The sequence below is a fragment of the Acipenser ruthenus genome, chromosome 2 (assembly GCF_902713425.1).
Source record: "Acipenser ruthenus chromosome 2, fAciRut3.2 maternal haplotype, whole genome shotgun sequence".
NCBI classification, from domain to species: Eukaryota; Metazoa; Chordata; class Actinopteri; order Acipenseriformes; family Acipenseridae; genus Acipenser; species Acipenser ruthenus.
Genome location: NC_081190.1, coordinates 15,364,686 through 15,389,946, shown reverse-complemented (window position 1 = coordinate 15,389,946; position 25,261 = coordinate 15,364,686). Strand labels below are relative to the sequence as shown.

Sequence of the window (25,261 nt, the reverse complement as noted above, 5' to 3'; positions counted from 1 at the left end):
AAGTTCTCACAGTAGAATCTGTGGATAGTTCAGAGATTCTGTTAATAGTACGTTCTCACAGTAGCCACTGCTAAGCACGAAGCAGTTTTAAAAATGCTCTTATTATAAGCTTTATGGTTGAATTCCAGAAGCTACATTAAAAGTATGACTGTGGTAAAATAATATTGAATACAAGTAAATTACAGGATTCCAAAACCATTTTAAAAGGGCAAATTTTATTTAGTCAACATGAAACATTGCAATGTTTTCACTGAATTTAAGAATTTAAGTGTATTTTAGTATTTTGAAATGTACCACCATATATATGTTGAGTATATTTGTACAGTACTTTGGTGTTTGTTTAAATGATAACATGCTGTTTATTTTTTCTGAAGGGGGGGTTCAATAACAGGATTGCATTTAACCTACATACATAAGTAAATAAATAAAATGGTAACAAAAAATACATCTTGAAACCTACCACAAAAAGGAACCGAGGTATGTAGGAATATATTTAGTTTGCTGGTCTTTTCTGGAGTTTGCTGTTTTATTGGGCTGTATGTGCGTGAGAGCGTGCACATGTGTGTTTCATTACTTGATCGCCTCAAGAGACTGCTGTTTAAATTGGCAAATCTTATTGGATACAAAGCATGTCTGCTGACTGGATTAGGAGCATGTAGCAGAGAACTGGCCCACTGCGTAAGGAAAAGCAGAACCCAGCATGTGTTAGAATGGGGGCCAAAGCTCTGAAGTTCACAGGGTGAAAAAAAAAATGGAATGTGTTTTTGATTTGTTGTTCTGAGCTGTAGATAATTGAAAATGAGTACTCTGGTTAAACATGTCCCCTTTGAGCAGCTGTGATTTTAATTCCTCTTGCTGCATTTGTAGAATTGCTTTTATACAGAGGTTTCAGGAAAATTACCACCTTTTTGAAAACATGTTTTAAATGAATTAATAAATACTTTGTTAGTAAGTTTAAAAAAAAAAAAAAGTCTTGCTAGATTTAAAGAATAGGAAAAGCGTAGCCTTAATCCCAAAAAAGAGGGCTGTACGTTTTTGCTATTGCATTTGGTTGCTATACTTACCTAAATAGGACTTTTCGTGTGTCCGTAGAATATTTTTAACAGAGGCCAGTAAACTGTTTGCATTTTGCTGCAGTTCATTTTGACCTTTATTTGCTTTTAAAATGTACATCAAATAGAAAGGATTTAACACGTGTGCAGTATCGTGTTTAAACAAGGTTAGTTTTGTTTTTAATAAGCTACTGTACTGCCGAGGCCCCTTTTTTAGTAATACAGTATGAGAATATGAAAAAGATGCTTTGTTTATTGCAGATGTCTGCACTCATTCCAGATACAGTACAGCTGGGCATTTTGTGAGAATTGCACTGCAAAAAATTAAAAATTAAAAAGAAATCCAGGTTGAAACCTTGCACTCAGTATTTAAGTTTATGTGGCATTTCACTTTCCAGAGCTGCATTGCAATGCAAGCAATTTTAGCTTCTTACTAGTATAGAACATTGGGATTGCACCGAACATCTGCAGATAAAAATACTTCAGCGGTTTGTTAAGGAAGTGCAAAAAAAAAAAAAGAAACTTCCTCCTTTGGACAAAGTTTACAGTATATCTGTAGAACTGAAAATTCCTTTTTACTGTAGCTTTTTCTGAAACTCATACATGTGACTGTGTACAGTAGTTAGTAGCCTGGGGCAATGCAGCACCAAGAAGACTAAATAGTTTTTGCAAGCATAGACAGTTAAGTCTCTCTGGGTTAAACAGGGAAGTGAAATTAATTCTGTGAATTGTGGTGTGTACTCTTCTGTGAAAAGTACTCAAGACCAATATGTCGGTTTAAATGTTAACATGAAATGAGCTTTCAGTTTTACACGTTTAGTGCTTCCAAAATGTTAAAGATGAGATTAAAGCTTTAAAAACAAAACAAAAAAAAGATCTTTTAACGGGCAAGGATTTCCTCAAATGTTTGATCCAGTTGTTACAACAAAACCAGCAACACTAGAATGACAAGTAGCAGGGAATCATTTGATCCATCATGTGAAGTAGGTTGCTACTGCAAGTTATTGATTGGGCAGAAAGTGTGCACTTTGCAGCTGGTGTTTTTAAACTTTCATATACAGGTAGTAGACACCATCACATTAACATAGTGTAGATGCATACAGCTCAGAGGTAACTTTAGTTTCTGAAAACCTACATTTCCCTCATTGCCGTAGTCAATGAGCATACAGCTTTTTACCTGTATGTGTCTGTGTTTTTGATTTTTTTTTTAAATTGGCAAATAGCAATCCTTTTAAAAGAGAAAAGAGTGTAGGGTCGCAGAGACCATAGGAAGGGAGTTTAAAATGAGCAACGCAAATGCAGGGAACATTTTATTGTGCTCTTGCTGATATTAGTCATCTGCAGTGTAACATTAAAGAACTACAAACAAAAAATAACACACAGCTTCTGGCATTGACGGATATACTTTTTTACTGTCTTGTAAAGTCATCAGTAAGTCAAAGGATAAAGTCAATGAAGTAGCATTATTGGGGGGGGGGGGATAAATTATTCCTTTTTTGTTGCACAGTGACTCCTTGTGGATGAATAATATATTGCTCTATGTTTTAAAGAGGCTTTTATTTACTACAGATAGTCTTTATTGGAAATGTGTATTTGGGTCATTTTAAATAATCTATTTGAGACCCCAGTTGGGTGATTGAGTGTCCTCGCCATACCTATGATTTTTCCACAGCAGCTGGGCCACAGCCTCACCTTGCACGCTGTTGCTACATTGGTATTCAGTGCAGAAGAGCCAAATTTTAAAGGTGCATTCCTTTTGCTCCCAGCTGGTGCCCAGACCCTGCTTGTCTTGCCAGGATAACCAAGCCCAGTAATTGGCAGAAAACTGGAGCAAACCTACCTGATTGGTTCTTAGCACTGCCTTCTGTAAAAATAGACCTGGAGCGTGAGTACCCTGAAGCTGTAATGTGTAATCAAAAGCCTTGAACGTGGAGTAATCTTGGGTAGAAGACCTTTTCTGATTTTACAGCAGGCCTAATAATACAAAATAAAATACCCTATGGAGGTTGTTGATATTGGATATACACAGAGTTTCCAAGGAATTTAATAATCAAATAAATCATGATTACTGTCCAAGAAAGCATTATGGCAGACTGTAGCGAAAGTATGTCCGGCCTCTGTCAAAGTTTTGGGGAAGATTATTCCCGAAATGTCTATGCAGTGTTTCGGGAGTCTTCAAAGCAAGCCTACTTCATGAAACCAGGTACGTTATTCTTTGCCGCATTTTTCTTTTTTTTTTTTTTTTTTAAAGAAATGTAAGTATAACTTTTTTGTGATGCCCAATTTAGACGCCACAGCTATTTTACAGTGTGGTCGTTTACTGGAGATGGGACAGTCTTGAACCCAACTAAATTGAACTGATGAAGTCCTACACCTGCAGTAAATCTGGTTTCTGCGCTAGTGATTTGTAATTGTTTTCCGTGCCTGTCTTTAATTCTCCACAGCTGCAGTGTGTGGGAGAGGATGCTGGCACTTACAATATCAGGCACCATGTAAACTGAAGTTTTAAATATTAAATTAGAAGGGGACGATAACCATGATAATAAAAACGTTTGTCCTACACCGCTGTCGAAATCGCGGATGCATGGCTTCCTCGCACACTGACCACTTGGAGAACGCTGTCTGGAGACTTACCTCCTGAAAAAATGATTTCTGGGTTCTTTTTTAATGTTCTGTTTTTAGCAAGCTGACCTACTGGCCTCCGAGGCAATGGAGTCAGTGCCCTGGTTGAATAATACAGATGCACAGAACAGTGCAAGACAGCATTGCCCTTGATCATGTACAAGAAACGGGTGCACGGGTGGAAGAGTGGGGCATTTACTTTTCTTTAGAAATGTCCTGTTTTTTATTTTGATATATTCATTAACTATAAACTTTAAACTTTTTTTAAATTGGTACTGCCTGTGTGTTCAATATATCATCTCGTAGCGCATCAGTCCAGGCATAAAGTAAAGCTGAATCGTGTGTGTGTGTGTGTTTCCTTTACTGGCACTAAATAACCAAGAATTGGAAGTCTTGCTATTACAGTTTTTTAGTTAAGGAAGACAGTTTAGCTACTTGGCTGCTATCATTTCCTGTCAGACTTTTTTTTCTTCAAAGATCATTCATGAAGGCAGTTTCTCCATTTTCTTTTTGGCTCAGCTAACAGTCCACATATTCAACTGGCAGTTGCTGTGCAGTTTGTGAAGAAAATGTGTAATTTGTGAGAGAGGGACGGGTGTACAATATAAACACTTAAAGAAATGCAGGAGATCATGTTGCAGTAGGAGTGTGTTACGAGATGGAAAGGCATTAAATTCAGCAAGCGGTTGTGTTAACTAGGAAATCCTGGAATTGTTGAACTGTATTGGTTAAATTAATACCAAGCTGGACACTTCACGACCGTGGGTTTATTTTTTTGGGTGGGTAACCAGGCCAGCAGAGTCTGAAACAACATTAGTTTTCTTTTTCTAAAAGCCTTAGTGGTTTGAGGACAGTGGTCTGAATTTGACACTCATCATGTTCTAATCCATTTTTTTTTAGTTTTAATATTAAGGCTTGTGTTTCTAGACTTTTCCACATGCAGATTGTGTGTGTTTATCCAAATAGAACACAGATGTGGTTGTGATTCTGGGATGAGGTGGATGTTTGGAATCAGATGGTGCTCTATGTAAATGACAGCCAGCAGCGCACAAATGTCGGCAGCTGGAATCCTGGTGAGATGCAAAGAACATTTGGTATCCTGATTTGGAGGGACAGTTCAGGGAAATTTGTTACCTGATAGGTCTATGCATTTCTGTCATTTTCTGTGTCAACTGATCCTATGCTCCTGGTGGCAGATGTATCAAGTCACACTGTTACCAAGAAGCAATCCAATCTCCCCCTTTCCACCTCTCCTGTCGCATCTGAATAATTGTCACATGTACTTCAGAAAAAAAGCGTTAGTCAGTTTCTTATGCATAAAGTATAGTAGTACCATTTCTGTTTTAATTTAGTTTTTTTTTTAAAGCATACCTATCGGACCTTTTTATTCCTTATCCAGTATTAACTTGATGCCTTTAAATAATATGTTGGAAGTGATTTCAGGAACTCTGTTTCCTAGAACTTGGTGAAGGTGTCTTTCTGGCAGATTTATGACAGTGTTGAATTTCCCCTGCTGTGTGAAAGGTTAAACCTGCACTGGAGATGATTTTAACCTTCAACGGAACACCTCGTGGAAGATAATAATTACAAAAATGAATGCTTGGGACTAAACCATTCTGTTAATTTTTTAAAATGTAAATCTATTTATTTTTAAATGACAATCCTGGTTTACATTAACCGATTTTGACTGTTATATAAACTTTTTATGTAATTTATGGTTTAACAGTATTTGATTGCGTTAGGGACTTCAAAAACACCCCTATTGGGAACTATAGTTCTTCCCTCGGGGGGCCATAGTTTCCCACTATGCGCGTCCTCGAAAGTCCATATTTACTGGATGGATAGATAGATAGATAGATAGATCTGTGTCTCTCTCAACCCACTACAACTGTAGGGTTACCCAGGATATATAATGTACTGAAAATGCATTCAGTACTTGTGTTGCAGTACTGTTAAGAGAAACCTGCAGTAGATGGCGCTGTCACCCCTAATACCTACCTTTTTTTTTTTTTAACTTTTTTTCCATTTGTGTTGTGTGGGTGTAAACATCTGTCACATCTGGGTTCAGATGTTGTGCATTTCTGGGCAGATTGTTTACTGTATTTTCTTTGCATATGCTGTTGTTTAAATAGTGATAATGTTAAGCTGATGTAATACAAGTTGTTGAAAGCAATGCATTGGGAGGATATGCTGCTGTTCATTATGCTGTGCGTTCATTGCCACATCATATTCGGCACACAAAGCGAATCAAGCTGTGCATATGTGGTTTATATTTTCCCGTTTTATTTAGGAATCAGTAAACCTGCGATGCTGAACAGTGACCTGTGCAGGCTTGAGCACTGTTTGCACTTCATGTTTGAGTGTGCTGCTACTGAAAGTCACACTGTGTGTGTTTTTACAGTCCTTCCTTGCTTTGCAGGAAGGGAGCACTTACAGGGCTCAACAAGGAGTTCATTTATAAATCGGAAGTTTCAAACACAAGTCTGCACAGTTACATTTGAGAAGGGATCCAAAAAATTGCTTCTCCAAATGAAAACAAATACTTGCCTTTTTCATATATATATATATATATATATATATATATATATATATATATATATATGCAATTACTGGCGAGTTTATAAAATGAGATGTGTCACAATGACATTTTGCACGGACCTCCAATCATGTGCAATAAAATAATATTTACCTCCTACCCAATGTCTTATGCAGTAATTTAAGACTCCCATCGTGCAGCCATCCAAGGTTTTTCATTTCAATCTATAGTAATTGTAAGAGATTGAAATGCAGTGTTAAGAGTGTAAATATACTGTACTCTGAAGCCAAAAAGCATATTTCTAAGCCTAAATTTAACTTCACACTGAACTTTCGTAACATGTTTAGACTGTTTTGAATCTTTCTCTTTGTCTCACTATCTCTTGCTATCTCGCACACACACACACACACACACACACACACACACACTTTGTGGTTTCTCAGGACATTGATAGGATTTCCTGCCAACATTTAGGATTACACAGTTTTTTTGGAAGGACATTTCGTTTTACAGAACTGGAGAGAGGTGTGTGTGACTGGTCAAATCAGAAAACTGATGGTTGCAAACGGACTTTTCCCCGTGGGGTGTCAGGCATACACAATTCTGACGGGCCTATGATAGAGCTGGACTATAACGCTTAACGCCAGCCTGTTAGGGGAGTGTTCAGCTACTATTGACATAGACACAGGAACCAACAGAGGCTGTTTGTTCGTTGTTTAAAAATTAATTGGTCACATTGCATCCCATGAATTTCATAGACTGTGTAAGTGCATTTGGCAAATTTGCTGTAACGTGGTTTGATTTTATTCTTTGCCTTCAGCGTCCACACTGCCAGATCTCACAGAGCAGTTCTCCCCTCCTGATGAGGCGCCGCCGATGCTTGTGAAGTTAGTTGAGGCGATTGAAAGAAAAGGTAAGACCTGTTTGTTGTTGTTGGGTTACAGTAACTACCAGCAACACTTTGTGTAGTTGAAATTTTTATAATGTAGTAGGCTACGTTTTATGTGTTTTATTACATCTCCATAATTGCAAAAGAATGTGCATACAGTCTTGTTGCAATGCCATGCCATACATATCATCTTTTTTTAGTTTTGATATATTTCAACTCGGTTGAAGAGATTACCCTTGAAGTAGATTAACCCTTTGCGGTCCATTTATTCAGCACCTGTCGGGCGCATCAGGTCCAATTTATTTTCATAAGCGCTGTTTATTTTACCTGCACTGTTTTAAAAGTAATTTTATTCAAAGTAAAACAGGTTTAAAAGGCACTACATATCAACAGGACACTCAGTACTGCATCTCCAGCCCCGCCCCACCCCTTGTTCACTGTATTTATCACATACCTCTTCATAGTCGTGCATACTGATAAATCATCTCCTGATCACTTGTTTTATCACCAAACTCTTCAATAATGCGATCCAAGTAATTATTTTATTACTAGAACATATCAAAAAGCTTGGCAAATGTCCGTGATATTCTTTGAGCGCTGGATGCAGAAGCAGCTATTGTTTGTTTGTTTGTTTGTTTGTTTGTTTGTTTGTTTGTTTATGTCCGTCGGCCATTGAAAGGCTTTTTCCGGAGAAAAAATTACGAGACCTGTGCTTGACATCTTTTTGATGATGTCGGACTGGAAAGGGAAAATTAATGTCGGACCGCCAAGGGTTAAAAATAGTGTGTGTGTCCGTCAGTCACTACGTGTGTACATAGTTTTATGACCACATTGTTTTTTAATACTGACAGTGAATTGATGCCTATAAAACCTCATTGCTTACTAACTACAGTGCTGCTGCTGGTGATTACACTAACACAAGGCTGTGAATGCTATGTACAGTATCTGTTTCCAGGTTCTGCAGTATGTATAAATGGGTTCTCACCTATCGGCTTGTACTCTTTATCGCTGGCAACACTGTTTAGTTTGAAATGTTTCCCCAGCCAACTGTAACAAGCCAGTTTAAATTGTTCATTCTTAGGTCTGGACTGTCCCACTCTCTATAGAAATTTTGGCTCAAGTGGTGGTGCTGATGTCCAAGAGTGCTTAGAAAGTGGTGAGTATCTGCATAGTACACATACTCTTAGTCATGATGCTACTGTAGTACCAGACAAGTAGTCCTGTAAAGAGAATATTGAAATTAAAAAAATTGACATCAGGTGGCGCTGTTGGAAACAAAGAGCTTCTAATCATATCTGATGACCCCCGATGCCTGTTAAACTGTGATTAAATAAAACTGTGCTGGTTCCACCACTTCAGTTGAGAGATAGCAGATATCTTCTCTGGACGTTAATAATTTAAAGAGGGGCTTGAGAAAGGTCAAAGCTACTGCTGTGGGAGAAAAAAAAAAAAAAGTAAGAGACTGAAGTTCTTGAGATGACCCCCACACAGTATAGCAGCTCTTGTTTACAGTCGTGTGGGTGTTTTTTTTGAGACACCAGTGTTTTCAAATAAATATGTATTGTCAAGGGGATCAAAGTTTGCTGCTGTCATGGATGACGATCCAGATTCCTCTGTGCTGCACATAACTATAGTTTTGCCAACAGTGTACATATACATGTGTGTTTTATAAACAGTAAAGCAGAGGTGTCGTGCAGTAGGGCTGGTGCTGTGGTTGCGTGCAGTGTCTTGTATGTAAAATGTCTATTGGAAACTTAATCACCTTAAGTAAGTACCCTAACTATAGTACTGTCTGCATTCATTTTTAAATTTAGTTGGTAGACATATCAGATGTAGGATTGGCATTGCATATAGAGTGCACCTTTCTAAATAGGTTCATTTAAACATGCACAATTGTCATCACTTCTGTGTTTTGCCATTCTTTTCTAAATAGATAAGCCTAATGATAATAAGTCATACTTCCAATATTAATTTGGCTGTGTAATTGTTCATTTTAGAATGAATATGTTAAGTAGCAACCACCTACATACAAATAAACAAAACACAGCCTAATGGCTAGTTTATTTACTGCATTAAAATTATTACTGTAATCTTTTGACATTGAGAAGGGGGTATTAATATCTTCTGCTATCTGTAACAATTCTGTTTTCTCAAAATAAACATAGGCATTATATGTGTCAACATAGTAAAGTGTCCATAAAATCACAAGGGTGTTGTCAAAATACCCAGTGTGTGATCAGTTGGTGGTTTGTTATTCCTGTAGATGCTGCTTCGGTTGATATTGATCAGTTTGACCTGCAGACATTGTCAGATGGTCTAAGGAGGTATCTTCAGGATCTGCCATATCCTGTTGTTCCAGCATCTGTTTACAGTGAAATGGTACATGTAGCACAAGGTAAGGATTCCGTGACTTCTCATGAAGCAAATCCCATTTTAAAACTGTGTGCAAAATAAACATGCAAGTCTCGAGTTTGTAGTTTAGATGTGTTGTTGTTTTTTTGGAAGATGGACGGAATTCCATGTTGGCCATGGTAACCAGAATACTGACACGGCTAGGAAAATGGGTGACAGGCTTATTTAATCTAGAAATGTGTTGGAATTCTTATTTTGGAAGTAGGTCTGATTTCTGATATGGGTTGTGCATATAAATTACATGTGCTTTAAAAACATACCTAGTTTGAATTGGGTTAACAGCAACTTTGCTTAAGCAGTCTGTACCAAAAAAACCCCATTCATTTCAGGGTTCCTTAAAAGACACATTTTAAGCATGTAAACACTTTTTAAATCTGTGTGTGAATAATATTTATTCTGTATGGAATTGGAAATGTAAGTTATTTATTTGAACTAATATATCCTCAGTATATATATTTAGTTTCATGAAGTCACTGACATGTTAGTGTAACTGTTGAAATTCGTCCTTGTATCCAAAAAAAAAAATGCTGTATGACTGTGTGCTGGTTAAAGATTATCTGTGAGGCATTTGGCATGAAAGCAGACACGCATGTGGTACATTATGTCCTAAAAACTCAGTTTCAACACAGACAGCAGTGGTTTGTAAGAACACAACTGTGGCAAATACACAGAAGCACACACATTCTTTATAAGCATTGGCTCTGGTCTGTCACATGTCCGGAACAGGATATCTGTGTGGTTCAGCAGATCTAATCTGTGTTCAGTGTCTATGGCTACCTAATCGGCTGCAAGAGAACAGAAAACTCAGATCTATAGCATTAACATTGTGGTTTAACCAAAACGTTTGCTTTTTTTTTTTTTTTCCTTTCCTTATTTAGCTCTTTTGGTCAACGGTACATTGTAGACTTGCATCCACTTTGGACGTCAAGATTTATTTATTTTTAAGTGCAAGAGAAAACTTGTGTGCAGGTTGTTGCTGGATTGATAACCTAATGGGCTTGTTATCTGTCCTGCTACAGATGTGCAGAACGCAGAGGAGTGCGCCCAGCTGCTGAGGAGAATCACCCGGTCACCAAACGTGCCTCTTCAGTATTGGCTTACTCTTAATTATCTGATCAAGCATTTCTGCAAAGCTTGCCAAAATACCAGCAAAAATCTACTCAGTGCAAGGGCTCTTGCTGAAATTTTCAGCCCTCTGCTTTTCAGGCCTCAAGCAGCAAGGTATGTGAGATAAGCTACTCAGGTATTGTCTTTGTTTTAAATTAAATTTGCTGTTGCCTTAATATCACTGCGCCAAACATTTGTCATTATGGGACTAATGTGCTTATTTACATTTGTTTTGCTTATAGCTGTGATTCAAATCCAGAATATCACACAAAGATAATTGAAGTCTTGGTCACCAGCGAATGGAATGAGAGTCAGGCTGCCCCAGGTAAGACAAGTTGGCAAACTTTCCTTCTCACCTTTTGCTGATCCTAGTGGCTATGAAAATGTCTTGCAGAATGTTCAGTTGTATGACTATAGTTGCTGCAATTGGTGATTTTTTCATTGGCTGATCCCAGTACCTGGAGATAAGGGTAAGACGCCCTGAAACCACACACACATTTTGCCTGTTGTCAGTTGTTGAGAAAATACCAATGGGGCTGTGTTGGAAGACCAACAGTGCAATTCTGCTGCAGCAGAGGGCACTCTACAGTTGCATTTAGTGCAGACCTTGGTCAGTTTGAGGCTGAAGCTGCTCCACTGCATCGACAGCATTGTCATTGTTCAGTCGTCTTGGTATACCTACTCTACTACACGGTTCTTGTGTACAGACTGTGGGTGTGAGCATCTGTTGCTCGGAAGTCTGCAGCTTGAGACAGACGTGCAAGGCAAGAGACTGTGCTGCATGACATTTGTATAGGCGTTCCTTAGTTATACATCTAAATGTATTTCTACTGTAATTGGGTGTGGGAAAAAAAAAAAGTTAGCTGAAGTGTATTTCTGTCCACGTGTACATTTCCAGTTACACTTTATTTATTTATTTGCACATGATTCAGATGTTTGTGCCAATATATTTCTTTTCTTGGTTCATCCTGGCATAAGCGTGGCACAATAATCGTGCCACAATGGCCATGAACTGAACAACTGGAGGTGTAGCAGAAAAAATAGGAATAGGTATCGGATTAGGCTGTACAACCCTGTTTGTCGTCTTGGTTTCAGATTTTTTTGTGATGTTCAGCTGTGGGGGATGGAAGTTTTTTTTTTTTTTTTTCAAAAAGCAGATCTTGCTTGTTCCAGTATTCCTAAGATTACTTGCTGACTGATCTGGAACTGGAACCAAGGATTTTAGTCATAAATTCTCAGAACTAGTTCCCACATTGATCTCTTCTTTTCATGAGGTTATGTTTCTTAAGCACATTGTGTGCACCTTGCCTTTTTTACTTTTGTTGATCTTAATACAGATTAAATACTTGCATCTACTACCCAAGGTAACATTGGGTAGTCCAGGTTAGTGTTTATCGGGGTCTGTGAAACCAGCCGATAGTGTTGTAAAACTTCCTGCAGCTATGAGCTTGGAACTACTGTAGATGAATAGAGACTGTGCACTGTCTTGACTGTTAATGTATCTGTTTGAAATATGCATGTGATTTTATAGCTGCTGTATTTTCAGTGCTAAAAAAGAACATTGTATGCAGTGTGCAAGCTTTAGTTTCCATACCTCTCTGGTGCTTTGCACCGGAAGTTTAGAAACCACAGAGTCAAACTGACTTGCATATGAGAATGCAGGGCCCTGTCTGTCTAGATGAAATGCTGGTTTTGTTGGTGTGTTAAGCATTTTATTACCTGTCGGGGACTATTTATAGCCCCTGTTGGCAATAACTGTGCTCAGCTGTCAGTGGTTCGCACCTGTAGTCTGGCCTGAGCGAGGAGGAGGGAAAAGCAAGGAGCTTATTACTGGGTTAGGCACCTTTTTGAGAGGGAAAGAACATACAAAGAAGGCTTTGATTCTATTTTGTGCTGAACTAGCCAAGCTGCTTCCTGCGTGTGCCGGGCTGAGGTGATCTGTTTGACTTTCAGATACTTTATAGATTGCCCTCTTTGCAGTCAGTTACAGTACAGCAGCTATTTTAAGAAGGCTTACAATGACCCTCACATTTGGGTTGGCTGGAATCGGAAGGTTCGTTCTACAGTGAACGCTTGTCAGCTGACGACAGCTTTCACTTTAACTCGCTGAATTTTACTCCCTCCCCCCCTCCCCCTCCCTACTGCTGCCTACCTCCCCCACCTAAAATCCAGGCTCAGCAAATATTTGAACCTGGGTAAGTTAATGATCAGACAGAGATCGCTATCAATAGTTCAGGGCAGTGTAAGCCGCTCGCAGTACTGACACCACATTCCTGCTTGTATTCATGAACATGGAAATGAGTCCACCTCGCAGGCTCAAGTTTATATCTTTAACTAACTCGAGAAGCAGTTCCTGTGCTTTACTGCACTAGCACCTGCCGACTAACGGGATTACAGCGTTTTAATTAAAAGCACTTCTTCTTTTTATTATTTTTTTTTTCTCTCCCCTCTTATGAAAGGCGGATACTTGTTCCACTGCAAAGCCAGGAAATTGGAGAGGATTTATTACCATTTGTTGTGGAACTTTTACTTTATTTAATTCTTCTGGGATTGTGGCATTTTACAAATTTTTTCATTGAGAGCGGATACCTTTTTTTTTTTTTTAATTTATAAAAGATTTCTGATAAACCTCACAAATGCACAATTTACAATGTAAGTGAACTTTTGTTATGTACAGTTTTTATTTGGCTTTTGAATACCATTTAATTGCTGGGGACATGACATTTTCCTTTCAAATGATTTGTGTGTGAAGTACAGTATGTACTTTTGAATGCAGTACAGAAAGTTTAAATATTCTTTGCAAAGTTCTGTGCTATATAAGTAGCATAGCATGTTGGAGCAAGCTGGACTGGTTTTTGTTAAGCATTTACCTGATGGTGTCAGTGTATTGTAGCTATTTGGGGAAAAAAGTTTTTGAAAACCCCTGAAGGGATTTGAAATTTTTGACATACATCAGAGGAGTTGGAAGCTTGCATAATTCATTTTACTGCATACGTACTGGATTTAAGTTTGTTTTACCTTTTCTTAAAAAAAACAAACAAAAATGTATCAGGATTATTACTGTCTTTTTTTGTATTAATTTTGTTAGGTTAAAGGCAAGTCACAGCTATGTATTTACTACAGATTTTCTCTATTAAAAGTAAAAAATGTCTTGATTAACATCCTCAAACTTTATATACAGGCATTAACTAATTAGGCACAGGACATATAAAAGTGCAAATCTTTCTAAAGTAATCACAAGTGTCTGCATTCAGTGTAGAGCTATGACCAAATCACTTTGACTGTTAGGATTGGGACATATAATTAAAAAAAAATAATAATTAAAAAAATTATTATATGAACATAATTTAGAACATGTATTTATCATGTAAGGAAAGAAACTGCAAAAGTATATTGCAAAAGTCTACCTGAAGCCATAGTAGTAGTACAGTATTTTGTTATATTTTGAAATGTCACATTTGTCAGTTTTTTGTTAAGTATATGGAAAGCTACAAAGCAGCATGCAAGTCCATATGTTAATGTAATAGTATTCAGCAGGTTTCATTTGATTTCATGAAGCCAAATGAGTTCATTCTACAGGGTGGTGGAGGAAAACGTTTGGCCAGAGCTGTAGTAAGAGGAGGGGTGGGTGGGATTTGTTTCTAGCTCCGAGTTGCTTGTCAGACGTTTTCTGTTTTCATTAAACTCTGAGAAAGGACTTGTTCAGGGACTGATGTAGCTCGTCGTTTTATTTATTTATTGTTTTCAAAATCAAAAAAGTACTGTAAACTAGTCGTTTATAAGGATGCCACAGAAAGGTATGTTGGTTCAAAATTATTATTATTATTATTATTATTATTATTATTATTAAGTACAGATTGGCTATCATAAAAATGTATCACTTGAGCCTGATTCACACAGGATTGACAATCTGCACATGAACCGGTGAAAACGAATCCACGTGTGGGAAGTTACTGGACGTCCTCCGCTTTTGACCAACTCTGAGTCTTTTTTTTAGTCCTGTGTGAATCATGCTTTATTATAGATTAAAACTTTTTTTTTTTTTTTTTTTTTAACTTTTTATAAACCAGATTTGAGATAATAATTGGTCTTGGCCAAATTTAAATACAATAAAATCTGCAATAATAATGAAATGGGTGCTACAATCACAAGCCACTTATTCGGCACAGTGAAGTACAGGTATTCAAGAAAAGGCCAAAGCCACTGTTTTATTTATTTATTTATTTATTTATTTATTTATTTATTTATAGTTTTTAATTTTTTTTAGACATCCGTTTTAAAATAGACTGTGGTTCATTTGTGAATGGTTACCAACTGTCCCTTGGATTTGAGTGTCACATCGAAGAATTATGGCAGTGCTGTAATAGTTGAAATTGACCTGGCTGTCAATTAAACCCAGAAGACTACGTGCTGCAGCACAGCAGCTTTTGTCATCCTGCCAGAAGTGGGATGGACAAAACAGTCATGCAGTCTGAGAGAGAGAGAGAGAGAGAAAAAATCTGTTCTGTTTTTTTTTGTTTCGTGGAGCATTTCTTATTCAGTCATTCATTTATCTATAGAAATATGTGCATACCGTATTTTTTTTTCCTGCCTACAATAGGATGCATGTTATTAGGTTAGGTACCGAGAGAGGCTGTGTGCTTTTAAAATGACATCATTGTTTAAAGGAAATGAAAGATGCAGCAGGCAGTGAAGCAGGAGTGGTCTGGTGACAATGTCCTTGTGCCATTGGCTGAGGTATGTGATGTAATGGATTACAGTGCAGCCCTTTATAGCTTTTAAAATGAATTCCATTACAAAGAAACAGATTATTTTCTAATAACTGGGCTTGATCGGTGATACCTGAGATACTAATGTACAACACAGTTTGGAACATGGAAGATTTGGAAGTAGAATGTCCAAGGACTGAGCTAAATTGTGAGACAGATCTCTTATTTTACATAGAAATGGATCCACCAGGTAACACTGCAGTAATATTGTACTCTAGAAGGATGCTTTTTTTTATATTGTCAAGTCTTTGTTCCTTATGAGGCAATTGGTTTGGCAATTGCTGTATTTACCTATTGTTTTCTGTTGGATGTTTTGCTTTGGGAGCATTTGTTTTATTGTTGTTATTTAACACAAATGCATTGTTAGGCTTGGATTTTAGCTCTCATCATTGTGCACTTTGCAGCAAGGCTAGCACTTGGTTTTATGCTTGCCGTTTAGTAAAGGCTGCACATATAGTATGATTTTAAGTGCATCAATATTTGTAATGTTTGTGATGATCACAGTAGTCTGTTTAAACTATGTTGATTTGTTGCCATATACGACGTGTGCTGCAGCAGTGCCCCTTTTGTAACAATGCAGTGGGATTACAGTAGACAAAGAGTAGAGTGCAGATGATTTACTGGGTAATAGCCATGCATTATTTGTTTTCTCTGTATATTGCCTGTACAAGGTAGCAGAATTTTGCATGTGTAAGGCAGTGTGTGCAATGTCAGTCATAATCAATTAAATAGAATCCTGAATAATGTATTGTATAACTGTTGCTGATTTTTTTTTTTCTTTTTTTTTTCTTTTATATATACAATTTATTTGTCCAAAATTAAATCACATGGCCCAATTAAAACACGTGGTTATTTATTCAGTCTGTTTTTGATTCCGTATCTAGTGGCAAGGACTTTTCACATTCCATTACTAAAAAAGTGAGTCAGAAATTGAGCTGTATCTACTTTGGCACAGAGTACCTTCTGTGTTGCTTTGGCTGTCAGTGTAGGGTTTTTGGTTTTTAATCAGATTTGCTATTTAGGACAAATTTATCCTGCAGAATTTAAGAGAAGCACTTTGTAATTTGTATATTTATTTTTTGTTTGGGGGGGGAGGGTGGCAGATGTATTTCTTAAGAGTGATTTCTATCCACATCGTGTTCCCGGAGAGTTGAGACCCACTCGTCCTTTTTCAATGAAACACATTTCTTCTGACTGGCTGCTTTTATTACACAGTCGCTCCACTGCTGGAAAGCAGTGACATTCTTTTGAGGCTGATTTAAATCAAGTGCAAAGAGATTGGGGGGCTGGAAGAGGAGGGGGAGGGATACCGTGAAACTCCTCTGCAGATGTTTCATTTCATCTAATCGAAGCTGTCTTTCTTGCCAGACAGACAAAAAGATGGAGGGCATCCACAATTAAAAACTTTATACCACAGCAAAGACTGCTGGTTCTAGATCTAGCCTTTAAAAGAACAGGGTATTTACGTCATCCACTAAAGTGTATTTGGTTGGTGCGAGGTTGTACTTTTCTGTAACTTGACTCTGTTTTGATTTAAAATTGTACTAAATTTGAATCAATTTTCTTTTTTAACAGCACTGCCTCCAAAGCCGCCAAAGCCTGCCCCTGTTGCAAACAACGGTATGAATAACAACATGTCTCTACAAGACGCTGAATGGTACTGGGGAGATATATCAAGGTACAGTAAGTCAACCCAGAATTGCCATTTTGTTGCTCTGCACTTGAAGTTCGGATTTTAAAATGAAACAAGAGCTACAAGACACATCTGCTGATGCCAGTATCTGGTAGACTACTTGAGCACTGTCCAAAATTTAGGAAACGTTCCAGAGACATAAAAGAAAAGAGGGGGAGGAAGAGCTGTATTTGGCAGCCTGATGAAAGTTATTCAAAACAGTTTTTACAGTATTTAAAGTGTTCTTGCCAGAGTCATGTGATTCTATATGCAAGGAGCCAAATGAAAGACATTCTTGAATTGCAAGGGAATTGTTCGCAGAGTCAAGGTTGCCAGTAATTGATGATTTCTTTCATGCCTATTAAGGTAAAGGCAGGTTAAAACAAGGAAGTGGGTCATGGACTTGGCACTGTTTTGTTTAAAGGTTGAGACATTCAAGTACAGAGTTATTTTTCAATACTGAATGTCTGTAGGATATCAATTATGAGATTAAAATTGCATGTGATTCATAAATCTGCAGTAAACATGGTTTTCAACAAGCAATTATCTGAACTGTCAGCTTAAAATAAATAATATAATAATAATAATAATAATGTTGATGCCATACTGTCCTGCTGAAACTAGACGTAGGCAGGTGCCATCAAGAGTAGCCATAGCAATGTGTGTTAAAGTAGCCCTCTCTGTATAGTGTTGAATAGCTGTACCTGTCTGTGCATTCAACGTCATGGCTCTTTGTTACAGGGAGGAGGTCAACGAAAAATTACGGGATACAGCAGATGGTACTTTTTTGGTTCGAGATGCCTCCACAAAAATGCATGGGGACTACACACTTACGTTAAGGTAACCACCTTTTCTTTTTCTCCTATTGACACAAACTTAAGGGGGGAAAAAATAACATAACATACCGTGGTGAAAGTTTAGTCCCATTACTCATAATTACTCTCTCTTCATTTACAGGAAAGGGGGAAACAACAAGCTTATTAAGATCTTTCACCGAGATGGAAAGTACGGTTTCTCCGATCCACTTACCTTCAACTCTGTGGTTGAGCTCATAAACCACTACCGCCATGAGTCTCTGGCTCAGTACAACCCCAAGCTAGATGTCAAGCTGCTGTATCCTGTATCCAAGCACCAGCAGGTAAGGAGCAAAGTGTCACCTTGGCTAAAAACAACTCCTTTAAGATCTGCTCTAAATAAAGAACCTGATCAAAGCTGATACCCTAAATTGTATCCCACATGTACTATAGTCTTTTTACTTGTTTACGTCTTTTCAGTTATTCAGTTAAATAGTAGATGCTAGAGATTGCACATCGAACACCCGTTCTTTATTTTTTTTTTAGGATCAGGTTGTAAAAGAAGACAACATTGAGGCAGTCGGAAAGAAGCTCCATGAATATCACCTCCTGTACCAGGAAAAGAACAAAGAGTACGACCGCCTGTATGAAGAATACACAAGAACATCACAGGTAAGTTAGTGGGCTCATCTGCTGAAAGAATATGCATGAGTGATAAAAGTGGCTGTTGAACATATGTCTGTTTAATTTGTGTTCTGCTTTTAAAAAACATATATATATATTTTTTTTTTTATAAAGGAAATTCAAATGAAAAGGACTGCTATTGAAGCCTTCAATGAGACGATCAAAATATTTGAAGAGCAGTGCCAAACCCAGGAACGGTACAGCAAGGAATACATTGAGAAATTCAGGAGGGAGGGGAATGACAAAGAAATTCAGAGGTGTGTTGAAAATATCCTAATGAATATCAGATTCCACACATACTGTAGGACAATGCAGACGTCCATGTGGATGCGTAGAAGGGAAGGACGTGTAGTTACTTTTACCAACTTCTATACACTTACACACATAAAGATATCCTATAGGAGTAAAGATACACATGTCAGATGAGATTGGCTTGTCTCGAATCACAAACAGGTATTTATTTTTTTGATAATTGTTATAGCCAAGTAAAATGTGAGGCAGAAACTTGTATAGATTATACATATTGTAACCGTACTCTTCTGCCTATGTCTTTCAGGATCATGGTGAACTATGATAAGCTGAAGTCCAGAATCAGTGAAATTGTAGACAGCAAGCGCAGGCTGGAGGAGGACTTGAAGAAGCAAGCAGCCGATTACCGAGAGATTGACAAACGCATGAACAGCATCAAACCAGACCTAATCCAGCTGAGAAAGACAAGAGACCAATACTTGATGTATGTGTACCAATGTTTTAAAATCCCCATTGTTCACTTTTAAAAAACCAAAAAAAACGGGGGATTAGATCAGTCTGGGGGATTTAAAAAACTATATATATGATCTTTGGTTTTTAATTGTTTGCATCTCTTCTCCTTGTTTTCAGGTGGTTGACTCAAAAGGGTGTCCGACAAAAGAAGTTGAATGAATGGCTTGACATTAAAAACGAGAACACAGAAGAGTAAGTTTTTAATCGTTTCTTTCAACGTTGCATAAAATATATAAAATAAAATTTACTGTTGTGACCTTACCTAATCTTTTCTTCTTTTAATCGTAGCCAATACTCAATGACTGAAGATGATGAAGATTTGCCTCATCATGATGAGCGCTCGTGGAAACTGGGAAACCTCAACAGAACCCAGGCCGAGGCCTTGCTGAGGGGGAAGCGGAACGGAACGTTCCTCGTCCGGGACAGCAGCAAGCCAGGCTGCTATGCCTGCAGCGTTGTGTACGTATTTGTATAAAAACTTAAAATAGGCTGCCAGTTATTAAAAAGGACTTGGCTGTTGCTTCTTGTTCTAGCCATCCTAGTCCTAAGCTGTATTCCAAAAAACTTTCATCTCAATCACTTTTAACAAGAATAGCTGTTTAGGATAACAATACATGATAATGTTTTTAATAATCTGTTCCTTTTCTCTTGCAGTGTGGACGACGAGGTAAAGCATTGTGTTATCAACAAAACACCGACAGGATATGGTTTTGCAGAGCCATACAACTTGTATGGCTCGCTGAAAGAACTGGTGCTGCATTACCAGCACACATCACTTGTACAGCACAATGACTCTTTGAATGTCACGCTATCATACCCAGTGTATTCACAGCAGAGGCGATGAAGGCAACGTGGACAGTACTTGGGACTCGAGAAGAAGGACTGACGGCCTCTTGAAAAGGAATGCCAAGTCTGGCTTTGGAGTTAAGAATGCCGGTCTGTGCTTTTGCTAGTCTGACTGGGGCATTCTATAAATTTCAGTAGGAGAGAGAGAGACTGTTGACGGTGTTGAGCTGTGAATGTAGTTTTCTTTTTCTAGTGCTTGTAAAGAAGCACAAGCTAACTGAGGACTGCTAAACTTTCTCCTAATCTGGGGGGGGGCATAGAAGACTGTTTCTTAATGGTGCTTGTTTACATTCTTCTCAAAGCTTTACCAGCTGGAATGTAAAAACGCTGAAACCTTAGGGTGCAACTTTTTGTACAGATTTTTTTTTTTTTGTGCGTGTGTTTGTGTGGGACCTGAACACCCCTTTCAGAATTGGAGGTTGCTGTGTTCATTTGGTCCATACACTCTATAGTGTTCATTATAAATCATTGGATCAGATGATAATGTAGCAAGATGGCACTTTTTCTCGAAAGGACTTTTCTACGAATGTGTTGCAGCAGAGGAGAAACAAATTGAATGATCTTGGCTTTTTTTTTTTTAAGCCTGTTTTCTGAACTTTGGAGAAAAAAAAAGAGAATCAGGACTTAATGAAACAGCTAATGTAAGATATGACACTTCTGTTGTATATATTTAAAGGAGGACTTGAATGAAAACTAAATAATGAAACCTACAATACCAAACTTTGAATTCAGTTATTTTTTTTGTTTGTTTTAATTCTAATCATTTCTGCTATGCAATGCTCTCTTTTTTTCCTAAAGCTGAATTATGTTTTAAATGTACCAATAATATAAGCTTGTTTTTATTGCTTGAAAAGTGTCATAATGTCAATGGCCAGGAGGATATTTAAAAGAAAAAAAATATATAAGATGCCAAGCATTGTAGTTTGGATTAAAACTAGGGCAAATTATACTCGCTATTCATATCCTTTATTTGCAATTAATTATTGGATCAGTTTTGCAATGTTTTATAAGAAGTGTTTGTTTTTGTTTTATTATTTCAAACATATGTTTTGTTGGGCAGAGCCTGATGAGCATTTGAAAGCTGCTTTAGTCAATAAAATAGAAAACTTTTTCAATGAGCCACCCCTGTTACATATCGGTGATTTATTTCTTAAAGTAGAACAGGTTTTGTACAAATGGGGAAAACCCAAGATACAGCAGAATATTCTAATTGGTTAGATTTTTTTGGCTGATTTTTAAAAAAAGCAGCCTGGTACAGTAAATGCATTGGTTTTAAGAAATCACATCTGAAGCATCTGAACTGAAACCTATACAAAGTTCAAGCTCTTATTTTGAAATGCAGCAAAATATAAATGATCAGTCAGGAAATTAAAATGTTGCTTTCTCATTTCTAGTTAACATAGTATTTTTTTCTGTATCAGAAAACCCTTAATAGCTGTGTTTTACATGGATGAAATCGTCCATGTTATTAGTCCTGAGTTTTGTTGCTGAATTCCATGCTATGCCAGTAAATCATAGTACAGTTACTTGGTTTATAAGAAAATAAAGTACCACAATTCATTAAAAATGCTGGCAACTGAAAATGTTTTGCTATTGCATCCATTTAAATATGGCAAATGTATCATTTCACTCACAATATTTTATTTTTCTTTTGTTGCTGAAAACATGACCACATTTTACACATTTCAGTTGTTCTGGTCTATCTTTAATACTTTGCACTGTCTGGACTATATTTCCCCCATGCTTTTCTCTTATTAACAAAACTCATGAGGCCACATATTTTTTGGCACTGTAAGTTTTCAATATTGTATTTTATTAAAGATGCTGAACCTCACTCCATTACTACCCATCATAAATAATTAACTTTTAATACAGGGAATCTGAATTGACTTGTTGCTAGTTAAAATTCACATTTAGGAAAACAGTGAGCTTGACTTCTGGGGTTTTTAATCATTTACCCTAATCCATTATTGGAACCCCCACAGTCTAAACACCACACTTATTTCACTCCCAGAGTATATCAATGTCTGTGTATGAAGCAGCCTGGTTCTGGGGGTATGATATGTATTTTATAAAAAGATACACTGTATGGAATTATGAGCGCTGTCTTGCATGTAGCTATGCAAAAGTTTAATATTGTTATAGTGTTTTGTTGATTTTTAGGATTTTTTTTCTCTCTTATTCTCATGTATTTTAAACCAAGATTAGGATCTGATCTCTGTATTTAGCTACATCTGTTTCACAATTCTTGCAAGCTTTATTTACACTTGCTTTCCAACACCTATGTAGATAAACGGAGGGGAATGAACAGTAGGCAGTGTTGCACAATGTAACGACTACCCTGTAATTATAGACACACATCTGCCCTTTGTCACGTCCTCACAGGACTGTAGTTGATGATTTACACAACCTGACGTATTTCTGGCCTGGATGCAGTGCCTTGGCCTAAGGGAACAAAGTGCAGACTGTTCTTGTATTATCTGGTGTGTTTTTTGCTCTTGCAAAAAAACGACACTGTACCTGCAGATACTCGCAGCAAAGTCACTGCGATAAAGAAACAAAATGTACTTCAAGGTTCTCCTTATTAATTCTATCTTTCTGTTGGACTGCATTTGTGTGATTTGGAGGGGTTAGGTTTCATATGCCCCACATGGCAGTACAATAACTTAATTATGCATACCAGCACAGCAAGGATAAATTTAAAAAAAAAAAAACATTTTAGAGTAAAACACTAAATGATCTTAGTCCATCTCCATGCGAACTTTCATTTTAAGTCTTGCACATTCTTTTCTAACAATGTACAGGACATGCATTAAGGCTTAAGTGTGCCAAAACATTTGTCTGTTAAGGTGTTTTTCAGCTTTACCATTACAAAAACCACACCTCCCGACCCAGTAAATACTGAAATGTTTTGGTGTTGTGCCTGTCTGGAGTGTGTAAAACACTGCACTTCTGCAACGCTTCACCTGTACATTCAGTGGAAAGTATTAAAGGTACCAAGTCCATTCTGTATTTTGACATGCTAATGAAACTGCAATGTTATGTGTGCTTCTGTCTGCAGCTTTTAAAGTCAAGTGTGGCGTTTTGTATCTGCTATTTGTTTATACTGTTCAATTCTTGAAAATGATGTTAGAGGTACTACTGTGGTGGCCAATATAAAAAGCTTGTAGGTGCCATTCTTATTTAATGTTACTGCTCATTTTCCTTATCTTATCCTTTTTGTTCAGAGTTTACAGGACTATGATATAATAAATAAACACAAATCTGGGAGACTACAGACATGAGAAAAAAAAACATTTACTCTTTACTGACTAATTTTGTTCTGCATGGAGATTTCATTATGAAAACGAAACCGGTGTAACTTCAGAATTCTAAGATTTTTTTTTTTTTACTGAGCTTGCAAAAGTAAAAAAAGGGTGATTTCAAGATAAAATGCCTTGCAAAAAAAACCAATCAAACCTAATGAACAAATAGCTTTCTTGTCAAAACAAGACTGGTACAATTCCATCAGGTTTTGCATGTGACTTTTGTGAAGTTTCAGTAAGTGTTTTTCACCATGAGACTGCATTTAGTTGCCCAAGATGCTGCTATTGTGTTTTGTTAGTTTTTGTTTCCTCAACTACAAACCACATACAAATATCATTTGTATTATAACCAATTTGACTTTATAAAGTGTCAGTTCTTGATCTTAGAAGAGATAAAGGCAAGTCTTTCTTGCCTTAATGAGAGGCAGAACTAGAACTGTACCTCCGAACTGCTGTGCTTCAGCTTTGAGCTGTGATAACTCTCTTGTCTCCTTGTTTTAAATTGCTTAAAACATGTATTAGGCTTTTCATAAAAAAATAAAATTTGTGTTTAAAAAAAACTAAAAAGTGTTATGTTTTCAATTACAGGTACAGGGATCATGCTGAGAGGTCATTACAAAACAGCGCAAAGTCGCCTGCTCAGCACCTTTATTAGCATTAGTTGGACTGTCTGTGCAGTCTTGTGTGCTCAGATGATGTTCTGAAAACCAGTAGTATAGCATCTCCTCAGTGGTGATGTGACAGCAGCCCGCTGTGGACTGGGGATGGCTCAGACTGTTCCAAAGCGCATTGTGTCGCATATTCAGTGAGCTGCACTCATTTTATCATCTCCCGCAGGAGCACGCAATACATTTTGATTTTGATTAATAGTTATACACAGAAAACATTACCACATTTTATACATTTCAATTGTTAATTTCAACTGTTGGGGGGGTGGGGGGATATCAAAGTTCTTGGACCATAATCCAAGTACAATCTAGAATTGCTGAATTGAGTTGAAGTTGATGCAAAGAAGTTTATTGGTCATTCAAGTATTGGTTTCCCCCAGACTTGTGCAAAAGTCGTTTAGATGCATACTCTACATCCTTTTTACTAATGGTTAATTTAATACATATTCACTAGAACTAATGCATTCAGATACTACATGATTGACTGATTCCTACAGAGTGTCTATACTTATGGGAATTCGAGTCAACAATCTCCCTCTCGACCTGTGAGAGCGCTGTGTAACTGAAACAGTGTGCCCCGGACTGGATGGTTTGACAGTCAATTCCAGGATCAGGTGGAAGTCGGCTATCTAGGAAGGAGGGGCCACAATACACGAAGTCATCGCACTAATACGGTAGGCGATGTGTCAGTCATGGATTGGAGGAGACGTGATTGCACTCGCTACCGTTATAAAGCTCTGGGTATTTTATAACACGGCAAGTATATATTTTTTTCTCCATCATTTTGGATACTGCTTCAACCTGGTAGGCCACGTGCATTGAAGCTGTTGTTTGTTCCCTAATTCCCTAAAAAAAATGATTCCATCCTATTTATTTTGCATCGCCTGTCGTGTCTTATCAAAAGTGCATTTTCACTTGTCAAATCACGTCTGGTGTGTAGTGGCCTTTAGCCGTGTGATATTACTTGTAAACTTGGTTGCTTTTCTGCAAAGGAGAATCCGCCCCTAACCAATACGTCATCAGCAAGCGCATAAAAGCTCTGTGTGTTATTCTTTCATGTCGCTTCTTTTTGTTTTGGCTGCTCAGTCAATCGCTGGGAGGCCGAAACGGGAATTGACCGCTTAGAGCCTGGAGGAAGGGCTG

The 25,261-nt window shown here is 37.5% G+C and overlaps 1 protein-coding gene across 7 annotated transcripts in view; it reads left to right on the top strand.

Moving 5' to 3' along the window:
* LOC117403662 (phosphatidylinositol 3-kinase regulatory subunit alpha) overlaps positions 1 to 23,952 on the top strand; it is a 37,147-nt gene extending 13,195 nt beyond the window's left edge. For 2 of the 7 annotated variants that reach the window (XM_034005934.3, XM_034005933.3), the window contains exons 3-16: positions 7,031 to 7,123; positions 8,181 to 8,255; positions 9,363 to 9,494; positions 10,531 to 10,732; positions 10,861 to 10,943; positions 16,963 to 17,065; positions 17,801 to 17,899; positions 18,017 to 18,197; positions 18,400 to 18,525; positions 18,652 to 18,794; positions 19,094 to 19,270; positions 19,417 to 19,491; positions 19,588 to 19,758; positions 19,954 to 23,952. In XM_034005934.3, coding sequence (XP_033861825.1) covers positions 7,031 to 7,123; positions 8,181 to 8,255; positions 9,363 to 9,494; positions 10,531 to 10,732; positions 10,861 to 10,943; positions 16,963 to 17,065; positions 17,801 to 17,899; positions 18,017 to 18,197; positions 18,400 to 18,525; positions 18,652 to 18,794; positions 19,094 to 19,270; positions 19,417 to 19,491; positions 19,588 to 19,758; positions 19,954 to 20,143 — 1,850 coding nt within the window. In that variant the 3' untranslated portion in view covers positions 20,144 to 23,952. Of the gene's footprint in view, positions 1 to 3,022; positions 3,256 to 7,030; positions 7,124 to 8,180; positions 8,256 to 9,362; positions 9,495 to 10,530; positions 10,733 to 10,860; positions 10,944 to 12,863; positions 13,271 to 14,393; positions 14,416 to 15,334; positions 15,356 to 15,431; positions 15,578 to 16,962; positions 17,066 to 17,800; positions 17,900 to 18,016; positions 18,198 to 18,399; positions 18,526 to 18,651; positions 18,795 to 19,093; positions 19,271 to 19,416; positions 19,492 to 19,587; positions 19,759 to 19,953 lie in introns of those variants that run through there. The other 5 variants (XM_034902678.2, XM_034005936.3, XM_034005937.3 and 2 more) reach the window with 5 other exon arrangements.
* Positions 23,953 to 25,261: the final 1,309 nt, after the last annotated feature.